Genomic DNA, 15,980 nt, shown 5'->3' with positions numbered 1-15,980 from the left:
TACTACCGACAAAATGATTTTTTTGGGGGGGGGCATGTATACACAGCTTGAGTGAGTGACTCTTATCTAAATGCTTAGGAATGAATGTTTCAGATTTTGGAATACTTGCACAGATCACAGATGAGCAACCCTAACCAGAAAATTTGGAATTCAAACATTACACATTACATTTTGAATGTTCTGCTGATGAGCCAAAGTTTCTTGTTTTAGAACATTTTAGATTTTCATGTTTGAAGTCCAATTTGTATTATATTTAATTAGGAGAAAAGTATTTCTATATCACTTATCCTGGATCAGTCCAGTGGATAACTTTGCCTATACTATAATGTCAGGTTAACATGCTGTTTATTTATTCTTTGATGAAGAAGAAAATTTACTTTTTAGCCAGCCAGTAGGGGTGCAAACCTTTCTTCCCAGCATTAGGGCAGCAGAAGCAGGTGGATCGTGTGAGTTCAAGGGTAAGCTGATCTACATAGGGAGTTCTAGGACAGCCAGGGCCACACCAAACCGATTAACGTTTAATTTTTTTTTTTTTATATTTCAGAAAATCAAAAGAAGAATATGACCAGGAGGAAGAAAGGAAACGAAAAAAGCAGGTGCTTATGGGGATATAAATGCAGCAGAAGTGCATCTTACTGCCATTGCCACTCTCTAAGTTTACATCTGTCTTTTACTGTTAACATCTAAGCTTCTAGAGAACTCCTCAGAGTAGTCAGATTTTCTTGGAAAGTCAAAGTTTATATTTAAATTTTTATCCTTTTAACTTTTGGTCTGTGCAGGTTGTGTGTTTTGTGTGCATGTATGAATGTTTACATATGTGAGCACATATGCTTGTATCTGCACACGTGTGTGTGTGTTGATGTTAGATGACTTCTTCAATCTCTCTCTACATTACATTGAAACATGGTCTCTTGCTGAACTCAGATCCGAATACAACTTGCATCTTCTATTCAGGGATTGAAGGTTAGCTGCCACGCACATCTGTCTTATATGTGCTGTTTTGGGGATGAAAGCTGTGGTCCTCATGCTATGTGGCAAGAACTATGCACTGGGCAGTCTTCCCAGTCCATTTTTAAAAAGTTTACTTTTTTTTTTTTTTTTGACAATTTCCCCCACGAATGTAATGTACTTTGATCATGTTCACCTCCTTATCTTCTTTGACCCCCTCCCTCTAAGCCCCTTCTTCTTAACAAGCCCCCTATTTCATGAGTTTAATTAGGACTGCTTACATAAGCATTGGTGTGAGGTTACTTTCTGCATAATGGGCTACTACACCAATGGGGGAAAATGACACCCAGTAATCATTAACTGTCCTTAGCTCCTCACTTAGGGCTAGGTCCTCATGAGCCTTCCACTTTTGCATGCTGGAATATTGATTTGTTCTTGTGCAAGACTTGCTGAGATGACCACACTTGCTGAGAGTTCCTGCGTGCAGCAGCCGAATTATATCTAGAAGACAGTTTCACAGCACTCCTCCCTGTTCTCCAGCTCTTACATTCTGAGCCTTGGGATGGGGTTGGCAGTATGATACAGGTATCCTGTTTCAGGTTGAACACTGAATAGTCACTTATTCTCAGTACTAGGACTAGCCATATGCTTCTACATTAAGTACTGTCTATTTGCAGAAAGAACCCCAGGGCATGAGAGATGGCTCAGTGGTAAGAACACTTGTTCCTCTGACAGACTTCCCAAGTTCAGTACCAAGCACCATTCGTGGCTCAGAACTGTGACTCCAGTTTTAGGGAATCTCTTCTGGCATCCTTTCCTGGCCTCCATGGATACTAGGCATGGACACAGTATACATACATACATACATACATACATACATACAGACAGACAGACAGACAGACAGACAGACATACATACATACATACATACATACAGACATACATACAGACATACAGGCAAAATGCTCAAACATGTAAAATCAAGATAAATCCTTAATAAAACAAAAACCAAAACACTTCTGTGACTGAGAGCAGCATTAACCAGTGCTGTATTTGACAACTTGTCCATTTTACCAGGAAGATACGAGTAGGTTCCCTAGGTGTGGACTTTTGAAGAGGATTATTTTATCAGGCATGAATTCCTTCCTGTGGAGTGGGTTTAGATCCAACCAGAACAGTCATGCCTCTGTTTCACCAGAGTGCTTATCTTGACTGGCAGGTCAGTATTGCAGACACAGGGTAAGAAAATGATACTTTGTTTTGTTTATGTTTTTTTGAGACAGAGTCTTAATATGTAGTCCTAGATGGCCCTTAACTCACATCTGCATGCCCCTGCCTCCCAAGTGCTGGGATTAGAGGTGTTTACCACCATGTCTGGCTCCATACATAATTTCTTACAAGAGTTACTTTATACATTCTTAGAAAGTAATTACTGAGCCTGGCAGTGGTGGCACACACCTTTAATCCCAGCACTTGGGAGGCAGAGGCAGGCGGATTTCTGAATTTGAGGCCAGCTTGGTCTACAGAGTGAGTTCCAGGACAGCCAGGGCTACACAGTGAAACCCTGTCTTGAAAAACCAAAAATAAATAAATAAATAAATAAATAAATAATAAAAAGGGGGGGAAGGAAAAAGAAAGTTAATTATATAGTAGTTGAGCAACATACTGGTTGCTTTTCATAGTAAAGGTCCAGAGTATCATGTCAAAAATAGTATTACCACTCATATACTATATTAGAGAATTCTGTATAAAGTTCATTTTAGTCCTCCACTACAGCTTGTCTTTATTACTATTCTATTGCTGTGAGGAGACAACCGTGACTTTATAAGGCAACTTATAAAGAAAGCATCAACTGGGGCTTTGTTTACAGTCTCAGAGGGTGAGTCTATGGCCATCATGGAGGGAGCATGGCAGCAGGCAGGCAGATTGGCATAGTGCCCAAGCAAAAGCCGAACTTACATCTTGTCCATAGGCAGCAGGCAAGGAATAAGACTGGACCTGGTGTAGGCTTTCAAAATCCCAAAGCCTACCCCAAGTGACATCTCCTCTAGTAAAGCCACCAAATGGGAACCAAGCATTCAGAGAGCCTATGGAGGCCATTATTACTCAAACCACCACAAAGCTCCTACTATTCTTTGGAGTTCTGACTTATCTATGTTCACTCTACCAAAGAAAACTAAACAAATCCTGTAGTTTCCTGTATGCAAAGAAAATTAGGAGATTTTTCCTTTCCTTTTATTATATTGAAATAGCAGGCATGGCTTTCAGCATAGGCTTCATTATGAAGCAGGATCACAGTGCTTGGTCTATATGCGTCCGTTCAGAACCATTTCTGTAAGTGCCTATTCTGTGCAAGGGTAGGGTAAGTGTGACTCTAGCAAAGGAGACAAAGCTCATTCCGTGCTCCTGCTTTCTGGCTCTCTGCCTCAAATTTCTCCCTATTTCTCGGAAGGGAAAAGGGAACCCAACACAAACCACTGAAAAGTCATTTCCTTTTTCTCTGTCCCCTAAAACCATGACATATCCTTGTATTCCACAGTCTTACAAACCTGCCTAACCCCACTGTTCCTGATGTAGAGAGCATGCATGCTTATAGGGTGTTAAGAGATTATAAAATTATGAGAGGACACGATCTTAACTTTTCATTTTATATGCAAATATTGTTTCTTGAATATCATACTTTAGGTATGCACAGTTGTTTTCATTTGAGAACATTATGAAATTTAAAAGCATGAAAATACATATGCTGACATAATGAACTCCAATTATCTGTCACTCAGTAACCAGATTTAGAAATCTGTGAGTTGCTGGGCGTGGTGTCGCACACCTTTAATCCCAGCACTTGGGAGGCAGAGGCAGGTGGATTTCTGAGTTCGAGGCCAGCCTGGTCTACAGGAGTTGCAGGACAGGCAGGGCTACACAGAGAAACCCTGTCTCGAAAACCAAAAAAAAAAAAAAATCTGTGAGTCACCTAAAGAGCTAAAAATGATTTTGTTTTATTCTTAATGAAAAAAGAATTAAAATTTCTAAGCCACAAATTCATAACATATTTTATTTAGAAAAAAATTTAAATCAGTGGTTTTATTTTTCTGTATATTTTGATGGCTTGCTTTGAGTCACATGACTACCTAGTTCCTTCTAACTACCAAATTCTACTGTTATTAGTACTGCATGACTTGAAACAGGGTATTACTTGCCTCAAAAAATAGGTATAGGGGTGGAGAGATGTTTCAGCAGTTAAGAGTACTTGTTCTTCCAGAGTGCCAAATTCAATTTGCACCACCCACACAGTGGCTCACAAGTATCTGAATTTTCAGTTCCAAGTTGTTTGATGCCCTCTTCTGATCTCTGTGGGCACTAGACACACATGTAGTATATATAACATATACATAGGAAAAATACACATAAAAATAAATCTAAAAAAATTAAGTAGGAGCTATAAAATGTTAACATCTTTAAAACGGGAAAATAGAATCTCCTGCTCATTATCTAGTTCAGTGATAGTAATGTTTTAAATAACATCTTTGGGTACTTTAACTACTGAATTAATCAACATTATTTTTTTTCCTTTTTAAATTATGTTATGGAATCTGGAAGTCATCAGAGGCTAAAATGGAAGAACTGCCAGTATACACGAGTGAAGCTGAAAAAATGAGTAATTCCCAAGGGGATGGTGAACACTTTGTACAGCCACCCTCAGGTAAGCTTGCGGTATAATGTGCACTGACATCTATACACTGAGAATGCTATGCTCCAGAACGTGGTTTTTTTTGTACTTAAAGTTCTTTCCAAGTTTTATTTGTTAGGTAGGAAATACACAGCTTGAAGTAAATGTCATTTCCACATTTCTAAGTGAAGTTTGGAATCTAGAGAGTAATAAACACTTCTCTTTGAGGGAGCCACCATTGTTTGTACAATGCCAATAGCATATAATAACATATTGTGTGCTGGAAGTGCAACTTGGTGTGGGATATTATTAAAATTACTTTAAAAATTAAGGTAGGACTAGATAATAAGAGGCAGCCATTTTTCTAGATGTTTAATTAGAAAATATGTAAGTAAAGGAAATGCTAGCAGATGAACTTGTTCAATATGTATACATCTTTTTACTTTTTCTTACTTTTTCTTTTTATCTAAATTAGAAATTCAAGAATGTGACTTTACAAGATTTCTGAGCCCTTAAAGTGGTGAAATTGTGACTTCAGACCCTAAATACTATTTTCTTCTATACTGTCTGGTCTTGAACTCAGATCCACCCGCCTTAGCTTGGTGAGGTGCTGGAATTAAAGGCACAGGCCACCACACCTCACCTGGCTTTTTAAATTGTAGAGACATTTGTGAAAGTTCCCTCTGATCTCAGTTTTCTTACAGTATTCCTTCATTTTGAAGGAACTGTAATCTTAAACTTGCCAGGAATATGGAACAGGTTTAACAGATATAATATAAACGGCTTATAAAGTTCCTTTCTGTGCTTTTATTATGTCTGATCATTTTTTTCTCATGTTCTAGTTTGTAAGTAGAAATGAGTTCATCTGAATCATATATGTAGCACTTCCTGCTTTAGATATTTTCCGGTGCTTTAATGTGTGACCCAGATTTAACCTTGTGTTTATACAGGCTTCCATGTACTGTTTAAAGCTTGTATCTGATATAATTTGAATAAATTTGCTCTGTAGTGCCTAAGTGAGAATTTCAAGTGAGCATGGTAACACATGTCTGTGGAGGCAAAGCCATCCTGGGTCACATGGAGAGTTCATGCCTAGTGTAGGTTACATGACAACTGTGCCTGAAAAATAAAACAGCCAGATGTGGTAGTGTACTCTAATTCTACCACTCACCGGGCAGAGGGAGGGCAGTTTGAGGCCAGTGGGGTCTACATTTGTGCGTTCCAGGCCTGGCAAGGTTACATCTCAATCCTCTAAACACATAAAAACAAGAAAAAACAAAACTTCATCACAGACTACACAAAATAGTCTATATATCAAAAGCAAAACAAATAGCAAATAATTTCAAAAGTAATCTCTCTTTAATTTTTCAGTACTTTGTAAAACTGGCATATCTGATGTTCTGTAGATCACTTTATGCAAAGTGATGGCACCTTAGTGAGAAGTCCTAATTTTAAAAGAATCAAAGTGTTTGACTTGTTTTTTCATGTCTTCCCTTGGATCCTACTGAAATTAATACAAAGATTTGTTCTCTGATGGAGTTGCCAGAAATGGGTTAGGCTTTCTGACAATTTCTTTAAAAAAACAGGAAAATTAAGGTATTTTGACTTCACATGTGTTCCTTTTCTAGGTTTGAGAGCATGTATGTCCACATATCTAACATATTCAAAGCCTGGGTGTGTAAGTGCATGAGTTGAGTACACATGCTTACATGCATGAATACATTTCCAGTTCTGTGGCTCCATGAGCACTTAGAGTCAAATAGTCTCTACTAAGAATGGCCATTTTAACTTAGTTTGAATATTAGCAACAACAATATTATTTAAACTCAATAGGTCCTTTGGTCCTCTGCCTGCAACGGTTTTCTCTAGTCTCCTTGCAGTGCAGCCAATCTGTTCTGTGTGCAGCAGTGATCCTTGTCAAGTTTCTTTTCTGGTTTTACACATCTGGCAGGATTATTAATCCTTTGAGGTGTGTACCATGGTCTTCCTTCATGGTTTTACTTATTTGTATCATTTTTAGTCTTTCCATGTCTCACTGTTTCCTTCTGCAGACCATGTGTACTTAAATTAAAAATGTTTTTATTTTATTTTTTGGTGTGCATGTGTGGCTTATGTATGTCTGTGTGCACACATGTGAATGCTCATTCATTCCTGCACATGTAGAAGGCAGAGGTTGATGTCAGGTGTCTTCCTCTGTTGCTTCTCACCTTGTTTGAGGCAGTGTCTCTCAGGCCAGCAAGCTCCTGAGATCCATTTGTCTCTGTGGTTGTTGTCTTCAGCCAAGCTTAGCTTTGTAAATGTGTAGTGGATCCAAAATAAGAGTTTTCATGGCTCACAGCAAGAACTTTTCTCACTAAACCATCTCCTAAGCCCTAGGCCCTTAAAAATGATTTACTTGTGTGTGTGTGTGCGTGAGAGAGAGAGAAAGAGAGAGAGAGAGAGAGAGAGAGAGCGCAAGCTCTGTGTATGTGTATATGTGCCACTGTATACTGTGTACACGTGGGCAGAGAACAAGTTGCAGAATATGAACAAGCATCCTGAGATCATCATGCTGAGTGGCCAGTGTGTCCTCTTGCCAGTCTTCTTTCATCACCTAATTTTCTAATAGAAAATAGACTACAGAAGCAATGAGACTGTTAATCATACCTCGTAGCACAGATCTCACAGTATGGAATGCTTATATTACAAATGCTTTGAAGGTTCTGCTTGCTTTAGAAATGTTTACATTTTCTTAGTGCACTGGTAGTTACTTTTAGTATGTTATCACCATCAAGCTATTGTTGTTGGCACCTTATGTAAAAGAAAATCTGTTTTAAAGTAGTTCTTGAAGTGTAGAGTCACATTACTTGGAAACAAGCTTGGAAACCAAAGATGTTATTTGTAGGGGATCAGTGTGCTGTTTGAATTATGAAGTACCTATGTCTTGTATAATAGTGTAGTTCTTGTATCTTAATTATAAGAATTACAGGTTATAATATCTTAATTGGTCTCATTGTTTACCACTAGAAGTTAAAGTGCATTTTGCTAATCAGTCAGTACAACCCTTGGCAAGAAAGATGGAGTTGTTGCCTGAAACTTCCTCCCTCACACAAAAAGGTTTGAAGATACCTGGCTTAGAGCATGCAAGCATGGAAGGACCAATAGCAGTAAGTGAAAGCTAATTTACTATGAACAAGGCACTAGGAACCATGCAAAGTCATACACTTGTCTTTGTTATGATCTTGGAACTTAGAACTGATTCATTAGATGTCTTGGTCACGTGTTGTGTGAATGAATATAGACAATCCCTTCTCTTATCTGAACCAGAATTTGTCAGCACTTGGAACAGAAGAGTTACGTCAACGAGAGCATTATCTCAAGCAGAAGAGAGATAAGCTGCTGTCCATGAGAAAGGATACGAGGACAAAGCAGATCCAGAATACTGAGCAAAAAGGAAAGCCTACCAGGGAGGCAGAGGTACGGCTAGTTTTGGTATATCAAGTATGAAGGCCATGGGAAGAGGTTTTTGTTTGTGCAAGAAAGCCTCCAATGAATTTTGTTTGGTTGATGTACTCAAATTAACCATGAGCCAGTCAACAACTAAGTCTTCTCTCAGGGAAGTTTAGATGAGAATTTTGTGAGGTAGAAAAAATCATTTCATTATACATTTTTATTGACTTCTCTTGCTGAGTTCCTTAGGGTCAGTATGTGTGTCTTACTTCAGCCATCTGAAATGTTTGCAATGGTCTATCCATACCCCATCCATCACCTTCTCAATGCTTCTCCAGGAAAAGATTCAAGAAACTTGAAGTAACTTGGTTGTTGACTTAGTTTTACTGAAAATGCCCTTAATCTTTGTTGTTTTGAAATATGTCGAGAATTTTAGAAATTTGAAGCTAATTTTAGCAATTTTTTTGTCTTCAAGGAAATGACAGAGAAGCCAGAAATGACAGCAGAGGAGAAACAAACATTACTAAAGAGGCGATTGCTTGCAGAGAAACTTAAAGAAGAAGTTATTAATAAGTAATATGAAAAATTAGCAAAACAGAAGCCCAAATTTTCTTAAAAATAAATTATTTAATCCTTAAACAAAGACTGTTAGTTTCAAGCAAATACTTGCTTTTCTAAATGCAACTGTGAACTGACTATTATTTTAAACAGGTAAAGGCAAGAGGGAAGGCAATTTAAAAAACGTCTGCAGAAATCCAGGTATGATGGTGCATGCCTATAATCCTAGCACCCAGGATGCTGAATGAAGTAGAAGGATCAGGAGAACTCCTGGTCCTCTCCAGTGTCAGAGCAAATTGGAGGCCAGCCTAGTTTACATGATGAGTCTGTCTCAAATAACCACAATAAATAAATTTAAAAATAAAACAAAATTTTGGATGTTTTCTCTTCAAAGAAATTAGTTGATAGTGCATGCATTCATGTCACGTAGACATTGTTTGTGTTAAGCATGATACATACCAAGGGTATAGTAGTCAATGATTCTGACAGGGTCCCTGCTTTCATGGGGCTACCGATGGCCCAGAGAGCAGTGTTAGAGAGTAAAAGTGCAGTGGTAACATGGCAAGTGGTTGCATGGAGAAGAGAGGTGTGCAGTAGCTTAGGAAGCACATGCCGAACTAAACATGTGTGACTAGGAGGACGGTTAGCATAGGAAAAGTGATAGTGGGTTTGGGTAATGTAGAACCTGATAGGAAATGTAAAAACTTTCATTTTTTAAAGGTGTGGTTACAAGGCAGACAGCTGTGTTAGTAGTTTTGGATTTATCAGGTATGAGACAATCCAAAGGTGGTATCTTGGATATGGTAAGAGAGTTTTATATTTGAAGCAGGACATTTGGAAAATAAATGTGAGAAATGTAGGAAATAATTACCTTTTCTGCAAAAGTTGTTAAGGATTCCCTGACTGAACCTGTTGAGGAAAATGCTACCTACCATAGAGTGCTGGTCTTTCTAAACATCAAATCAGGCTTAGCAGCAAGCTCCTTTACCCACTTAGTGATCTTGCTGGCCTCAACTGGGATTTTACTAAAATTTCATCTAATCTGTTTGAATGTAAAATGTAAAACCTTCCACCTGCAGAAAAACTAGTGATTAAAACACGTGAATCTGTTTCACATAACTTTTTATTAAAAATAGTTTTTTATTAGGTACATGTTTACAGATATTTTTAGGACCTAAGGCATACAAATGTGTGCTCTGACTTGAACTAGCTGAGTGGAGATAATGCTGTAAGCACCCCAGCCTGCATGAGGGTCGTCATTCAGGACAGCAGCTACTGTGGAATCTTCCTAGTTGTGCCTTCCAAGGATCCTTTCATCATGTGGGTGAGCATATGCATTACACAACTGTTGCCCTTGGACTTTAAGAAAACATTCATATTTCCATTGTAAGAAACACTTCCCATAATAATGTCTTAAAAGTTTGAAGTTCCTCAGAAAGGAAAATTAAAGGAAGTCTTTATATGGTACAGTACTTTAGTTAACATAACAAAAGAGTTAACAGAACAGTTTATAGATCAGGGCTGCTTAGATTCTAAGCACTAAGATGGTAGAGGCTTCATAAAACTTGTTTGAAAGAATGCCTACTCATACAGTAACTTACTGATATTGGCTGAAAGAATCCCAGTTCACTTGTGATACAAGATGAATGCATGATGTATGTGCACCTTTGTTTAGAGGTGAGAATGGCTTTATGCTGTTAGGTTTGCTCAAGGTTTACCTCTTGTAAGTGATATTTAAAGAATGGTTGAGTCTTGCATTTAAGACTTTCTGACCTAGTGGCTTATAACATATCTTTATGGATTTTATCAGCCTTTAAAAGACAATGTAAACTGGACATATCTCAAAAATAGTTCACTTATTCACTTATTTTACAATAAAACAAACAGAAGCCTCAATCATGGAATTATAGGGTCACATTTTAATTCCTGAATTTTACAGTTTAGCAGTAATATCACCACATGTATACAAATGGTGTAAAACAAGTACAGTGGTATTTTTAATACAAAATAAACATCTGTTTTATGGAAAAACTATACTTCGTATCTACACGGACAGCCCATCTTTTCCAAACAATAGCCAAAATTAAAATTAACTCCAAAATTTCCAACACAGGAAACTGCTTTTAAGCTATTCCAGGAAAAATGGACCCATAACATATTATAGAGCTGATCTAAAAGACTGGAGCTAGAATTACTATTTTTAGATCTTTTTTTTTCTCAATGCATTAAATTGTAGTTTGGGGTCATTTTTCTCATCTCAGCAATGATCTTAGATCATAGATGAGCAAACTAACATTAAAATATTTACAGTTAACTTGTTCTAAAAAATAAAAGCTCTTAACAGCTTGCTTCAATTATTTTAAGTTCATTTACATACATGGAATGTGCTTTTTAAATCTCTTAAAAAAGCAGCTTTCACATCACCCTCTTGTCTGTGGAAGAGCTTCCTAGGCTGCATATGACTGTGATATTTAAGTAGCCTCTAGGCTAGAATGACCTGCAGATATTAAGTGCCACTTAACTCAGCACCATTCTTTGTTGGTCTTTATATATTTACCAGCAGCTCTTAGAACACCCAGACCTAACTTTACTGAGAAAGCAGAAAGTGACCATAGTGGAAACCCCCTGTTCTAGCCACTCCCAGGTTGGTGGAAGAGGAGCATTTCAGAACATTGCTGCTGCATTTCTTGGCTGCTGTTACCTCTAAAAATGCTGACTTTAGTTCTTTAAGAATACTATCCATTTGGAACCCAGCTTTCTTTTTTCTTTTTTTCAATGTATTAGAAGTTCTTGGTGTAGAGAAATTGGTATGTGCTGTTTGTTACCTAGGGTGTATGTCCTGTCAAATGCCAAAGGCTAACTTCTGTGAAATCTTTAAAGAAATGGTCCCAACAATGTAACTTCATTTCTGATGACAGTTCAATTTGCTTTACATAAAAAATGTCTTTTAAAAAAAGGCAACTGATTAAAACAACGTGGCCAGCACCATTATACAAGCAATGTTATTGGGTACTGAAGTCTCACAATTTCCTCTAGGTTGGACTCTGGGAACAATTAACCCTTCTTACCCCAAATATGAGCCTTTCCTTGTTGGGAAGCTTTCACCCAGGATCTAATTATCATTCTTCTTTTTTGGACAGCCCAAAAGGCAAACCCTTTAATTACTAGGAATTAAGTTTTTGGGAAGCCCGGTTCTTACACAACTACACTTTCCTACCTGGCAACCAAGAGTCTCTGCTACTCCGTGTGTTAAGTTCCATATGAAAGCTTTCCCATTCAGACTCAAGCTCCGTGCGTGAGCAGCTGCAGCAGTTAGTAAGACCATGTGGTGGGAATCCCCCAGCAAGGATTCTAGGAGCCCAGGCGAGGTCTTTTCCTAGGGGATGATTCTTCTTCCTCATCTTCCTCTTCATCATCTGGATAGTCTACCAAGCCAACCAAATTTCCCTATTGAAAAATGAAAAACATTATTATATAAAGGAAAATAAAAACAGATTATCATGAAAACAGCATGGTACAAATATCATCACTAAGATATTTGAAGCCATTTTTCTAAATAGCATATCTGAGATTAAGACAGGATATTGAATTTTAGAATGTAATTACTTAAATTATAATCCATTTACTGAGTGCTTCTGCTGGCAGTCTCACCCTCAGCTCTTCTATTGTTTCTTGGGTTTTTAATGAAACTTCAGAATTCAATTTAACAAAAAGTCACTAGGAAAAAGACTCCACCCACCCCCTTCAACTTCAAACAGTAGGACCTACACCACCTGGAAGATGGACAATGTCTAACAAGAACTATTTCATTTCTCTCACATCAACTGAGAAATCTCTAGTTTTTATATGAATTTATTTCATTATAAAGTATACACTATTTTTTTCATTCTATGTTTAAAGAATAATTTAAATGGCTGAAGATAGATAATAAAAACAAGAAATGGTTTGTAAAAGCTAGTACTTAAATATAAGGATGAGGTAATTCAGGGTTTGGCCTTTTATGAGTAACACACTCCCCTTTTGAAATCCTAGGAAAGCTTTGGAACTCTAAAAAAAAGGTAGGTATCCTCAGGACTGACTCATGTTGAACCAATTCTATGAAGCTTATGAGTGCCCTACAAAAAGGTTTACTTCAAACCTTTTGTACCACAAATAGCTAAACAAATACAATCTCAGTAACTTGTCCTTTATACCTGAGTGGCTCCATATGTAAACAAATACCTGGAATAACAATGAAAGAATAAGCAAAACACTGTAATCTGTCAGAAATGGACTGAGCATCTATAAGCAGTTACCAGTGTATGAACTAAAGAAGGGATATATTTGGAAAATTCCTAATTCTTGTTTGCTAAATCATACATGTTAAGTTGAAATCAGAAATAGGCTTAAGTGTTAGGACGTACTGAGTCCATTGTCTGATTTCAGTTTTCAAAGCTGTTATGTTCTGTATAGAAGAATCTGCAGTGACTGAAGCAGTTTGAAGTCTGATAATACATTTACTGTCTCCTTAAATTATCAAAAATGAAAGTAAATTGAAAAGATACAGATCTATAAGGAAAATGAGAAGAAAAATAAAGATGAAAACTGGAAGAGAGCAAGAATGGAATATATGCTAGTGGATAAAGAAATGTGAATGAGACTGATTTATCCAGAACATAACAGACAGTAAATACATCAAAATAGTATTTAAAAAGAGGAAAAGAGGAAAAGAAGCTGGCAAAACAAGACAACCATTGGGACTCTCCATTGCCAGGAAATTCTCATTCCTCTGTCATCATGAAATGATGAATGATATGAATTTCAAAAGAGAAAAAGGCTGGAATTTAAGGCAAAGCAAAGAGTAAGAGTTGAAACTGAACAGCTACTGCTCCCCTATGACCCCACGTCTTCCCTCAGAACACAAAGCCTATATACTTCCCCGATATAACAGACTAGTTATGCTATAAGATTAACACCATGGTGAGGCCAAGGGAGGATGCTGGTGGGAGTAGGTGGGGTCCTAGAGGTGAGTGGGGAGGAATGAAGCATAAACTGCTCTGTCTAAATCAAGTCATTACTTTAAATACACAGTTAAGTTACCCTCTGCAGTGTACAATTCAGTGTTCCTAGTGTCACAACATAGTGTGCGCACACACACACACAAACTGAATGTTTTAAAAATTTTATGTATGTGAATAAATTTTATGTATGTGAATACATTGTGGCTCTCTTCAGACACACTAGACAGGGCATCGGATCCCATTACAGGGAATTGAACTCAGGACCTCTGGAAGAACAGTCAGTGCTCTTAACCACTGAGCCATCTCTCCAGCCCCACAACATTATATGTTATCCCTCCTAATTCTGTAACATCTTCATCTTCCTTCCCAGAAAAGTCCCTAACATTTCTTGCCCCATATTTCCCTGCCTTTCCCCATAACTCCCCCTTTCTAGGGTACAGGCAAGCACTGATCTACTTGCTGTCCACTCCCCTCCACTACTGAAGGAGCTATTTCTTATCAGTTCATGTAACACACACTGTGGACTGCTAATCTACGTCATAACACACACCACTCTTTCACTCCTTTCCTGCTACTAACATTATTTGCCCAATTCACAAGTTGGCGGACATTTGTGTGGTTCCATCTTTTGCCATTATGAATAATGCTCAACAATCACATACTACTTTTTGAGTCAATATATGTTTTCAATGTTTCTCTGAGACAGGATTGATGTGTAAGCCATGCCGGTCTTGAACTTACAATCTGATCTCAGCCTTCAGAATGCTGGCCATGCACAGCTTGTTTCAGTTTTCCTGAGTGTATACATAGGAATGAAACTGCCTGCTGTGTCATATAGTTAATGTGTTCAGTCTTGGAAGGGAATGGGAATTGGGTCTAATTGGTGTGTTCTAAAAAATGCTATTTCATATTAATTCCCCATAAGCAATGAACATGGATTGTAATTTCTCTGTATCCTAGACAACATTTATTAAAAATATTATAGCCACTCTAGTAGGTGTGAACTGTTCTTACTGTGTTATTTAAAAAATCTTTTGTGTATGAGTATGAGCATGTCTGCCATGGGTCATGTTCAGTGTTGGGTAAGGAGAACAGAGGACAACTTTTGAGTGTTGGTCCTCACATTCTAGCTTGTTTTAAGTCAGAGACTGTGGCTTGCAAACTTGTGGGGATTCTCATGGCTCCTCCCATCTTCAGTATGAGTGCTGTGATAACAGACACAGCCCCTTATGTGGGTTCCTGGGCTCTGAACTTAGATCTTCATGCTTTCACAGCAAGTGCTTCACCATGGAACCATCTCTTCAGCTCTTTGCTATGGTTTTGTGTTTGTTTGAGTAATGATGTCAAACATTTTATTATGTGCTTATTTAGGCTATAATATTTTGTTTCTTTGGAGAAATGTCTGTGCATGTCCTTTGGGGTTTGATGTTACTGGTAACATCCTTCATATGCTCTCGACCCCACTTGTTAGAGGGTTTGCAAAGCAGGGCCCCATTTTGTGGGTTGTTTATTTTTTAAAGATTTATTTATTATATGTAAGTACACTGTAGCTATCTTCTGACACTCCAGAAGAGGGAGTCAGATCTTGTTACGGTTGGTTGTGAGCCACCATGTGGTTGCTGGGATTTGAACTCAGGACCTTTGGAAAAGCAGTTAGTGCTCTTAACCACTGAGCCATCTATCCAGCCCCTATTTATTTTTAAAAATTTTATACTAGTATCATTTCTGATCACCATGCTATATCGTTTTTTTTCTTTTGTCATTTATGCCTTGGGTGTTATATTGTCCCAATTCTAGGCCACCAATATTCCTGCTTTCTGAGAGCTTTGTACTCATGTTTAGGCCTTTTAAAAGTTTTATATCAAGTGAGTCCAACATCTCTCTTGCATGTAGTTATCTATTATCTAGTATTTGTTGAAAAGAACCTTTTAAAAAATTTTATTGAGTTATTTTTATTTTATATGCATGGGTGGTTTGCTTACATGTGTGTGTGTGAGGGTGTCAGATACTTGGGAATTGGAGTTATAGTCAGTTGTGAATTGCCATGTGGTTGCTGGGAATTGAACTTGGGTCCCATGAAGAACAGTCGTGCTCTTAACCACTGAGTCATCCCTCTAGCTCTGAAAAGCATTTCATTATTGAACTATCTCATACTTTGTTTTGAAATCTGTCCTCCTCACTGCAAATTCCTAAGAACTTCAGGACTCGTGATACCTCTGCCTTGCAGCCTCCTGAAAAGCATGAACGGCAGAAAGCAGGTAATCGTATCCAGCTTTTGTGGTGTATTTCCTTGTTTTGAGAAAAGAGCTTGTAGATGATAACTAACTGCTGGAATTACAGGCATAAGCAATTTATGCCTGGCAAACTTCCTTTTTTCTA

At 37.8% G+C, this 15,980-nt stretch overlaps 2 protein-coding genes across 8 annotated transcripts in view; one reads left to right on the top strand and one right to left on the bottom strand.

Moving 5' to 3' along the window:
* The window catches only part of Cfap36 (cilia and flagella associated protein 36), a 28,400-nt gene extending 16,814 nt beyond the window's left edge, over positions 1-11,586 (top strand). Inside the window, exons 5-9 of one of the 2 annotated variants that reach the window (XM_030245800.1) lie at positions 545-596; positions 4,545-4,647; positions 7,621-7,760; positions 7,921-8,070; positions 8,519-11,586. In XM_030245800.1, the coding sequence (XP_030101660.1) occupies positions 545-596; positions 4,545-4,647; positions 7,621-7,760; positions 7,921-8,070; positions 8,519-8,620 (547 nt within the window). In that variant the 3' untranslated portion in view covers positions 8,621-11,586. The remainder of the gene's footprint in view (positions 1-544; positions 597-4,544; positions 4,648-7,620; positions 7,761-7,920; positions 8,071-8,518) is intronic. The other variant, NM_025740.3, reaches the window with a different exon arrangement.
* Positions 9,707-15,980, bottom strand: part of Ppp4r3b (protein phosphatase 4 regulatory subunit 3B) — a 47,822-nt gene continuing 41,548 nt past the window's right edge. For all 6 annotated transcript variants that reach the window (NR_156485.1, NM_134034.3, NM_001363358.1 and 3 more), the window contains one exon: positions 9,707-12,048. Coding sequence is in view for 5 of the 6 variants with exons in the window: in NM_134034.3 (NP_598795.2) it covers positions 11,953-12,048 (96 nt within the window). In the remaining variant the exon portion in view is untranslated. The remainder of the gene's footprint in view (positions 12,049-15,980) is intronic.

The sequence above is a fragment of the Mus musculus genome, chromosome 11, assembly GCF_000001635.26.
Source record: "Mus musculus strain C57BL/6J chromosome 11, GRCm38.p6 C57BL/6J".
In the NCBI taxonomy this organism is placed as follows: Eukaryota; Metazoa; Chordata; class Mammalia; order Rodentia; family Muridae; genus Mus; species Mus musculus.
Note: the sequence above shows the minus strand (reverse complement) of the source record. Positions and strands in the feature narration are given on the sequence as shown.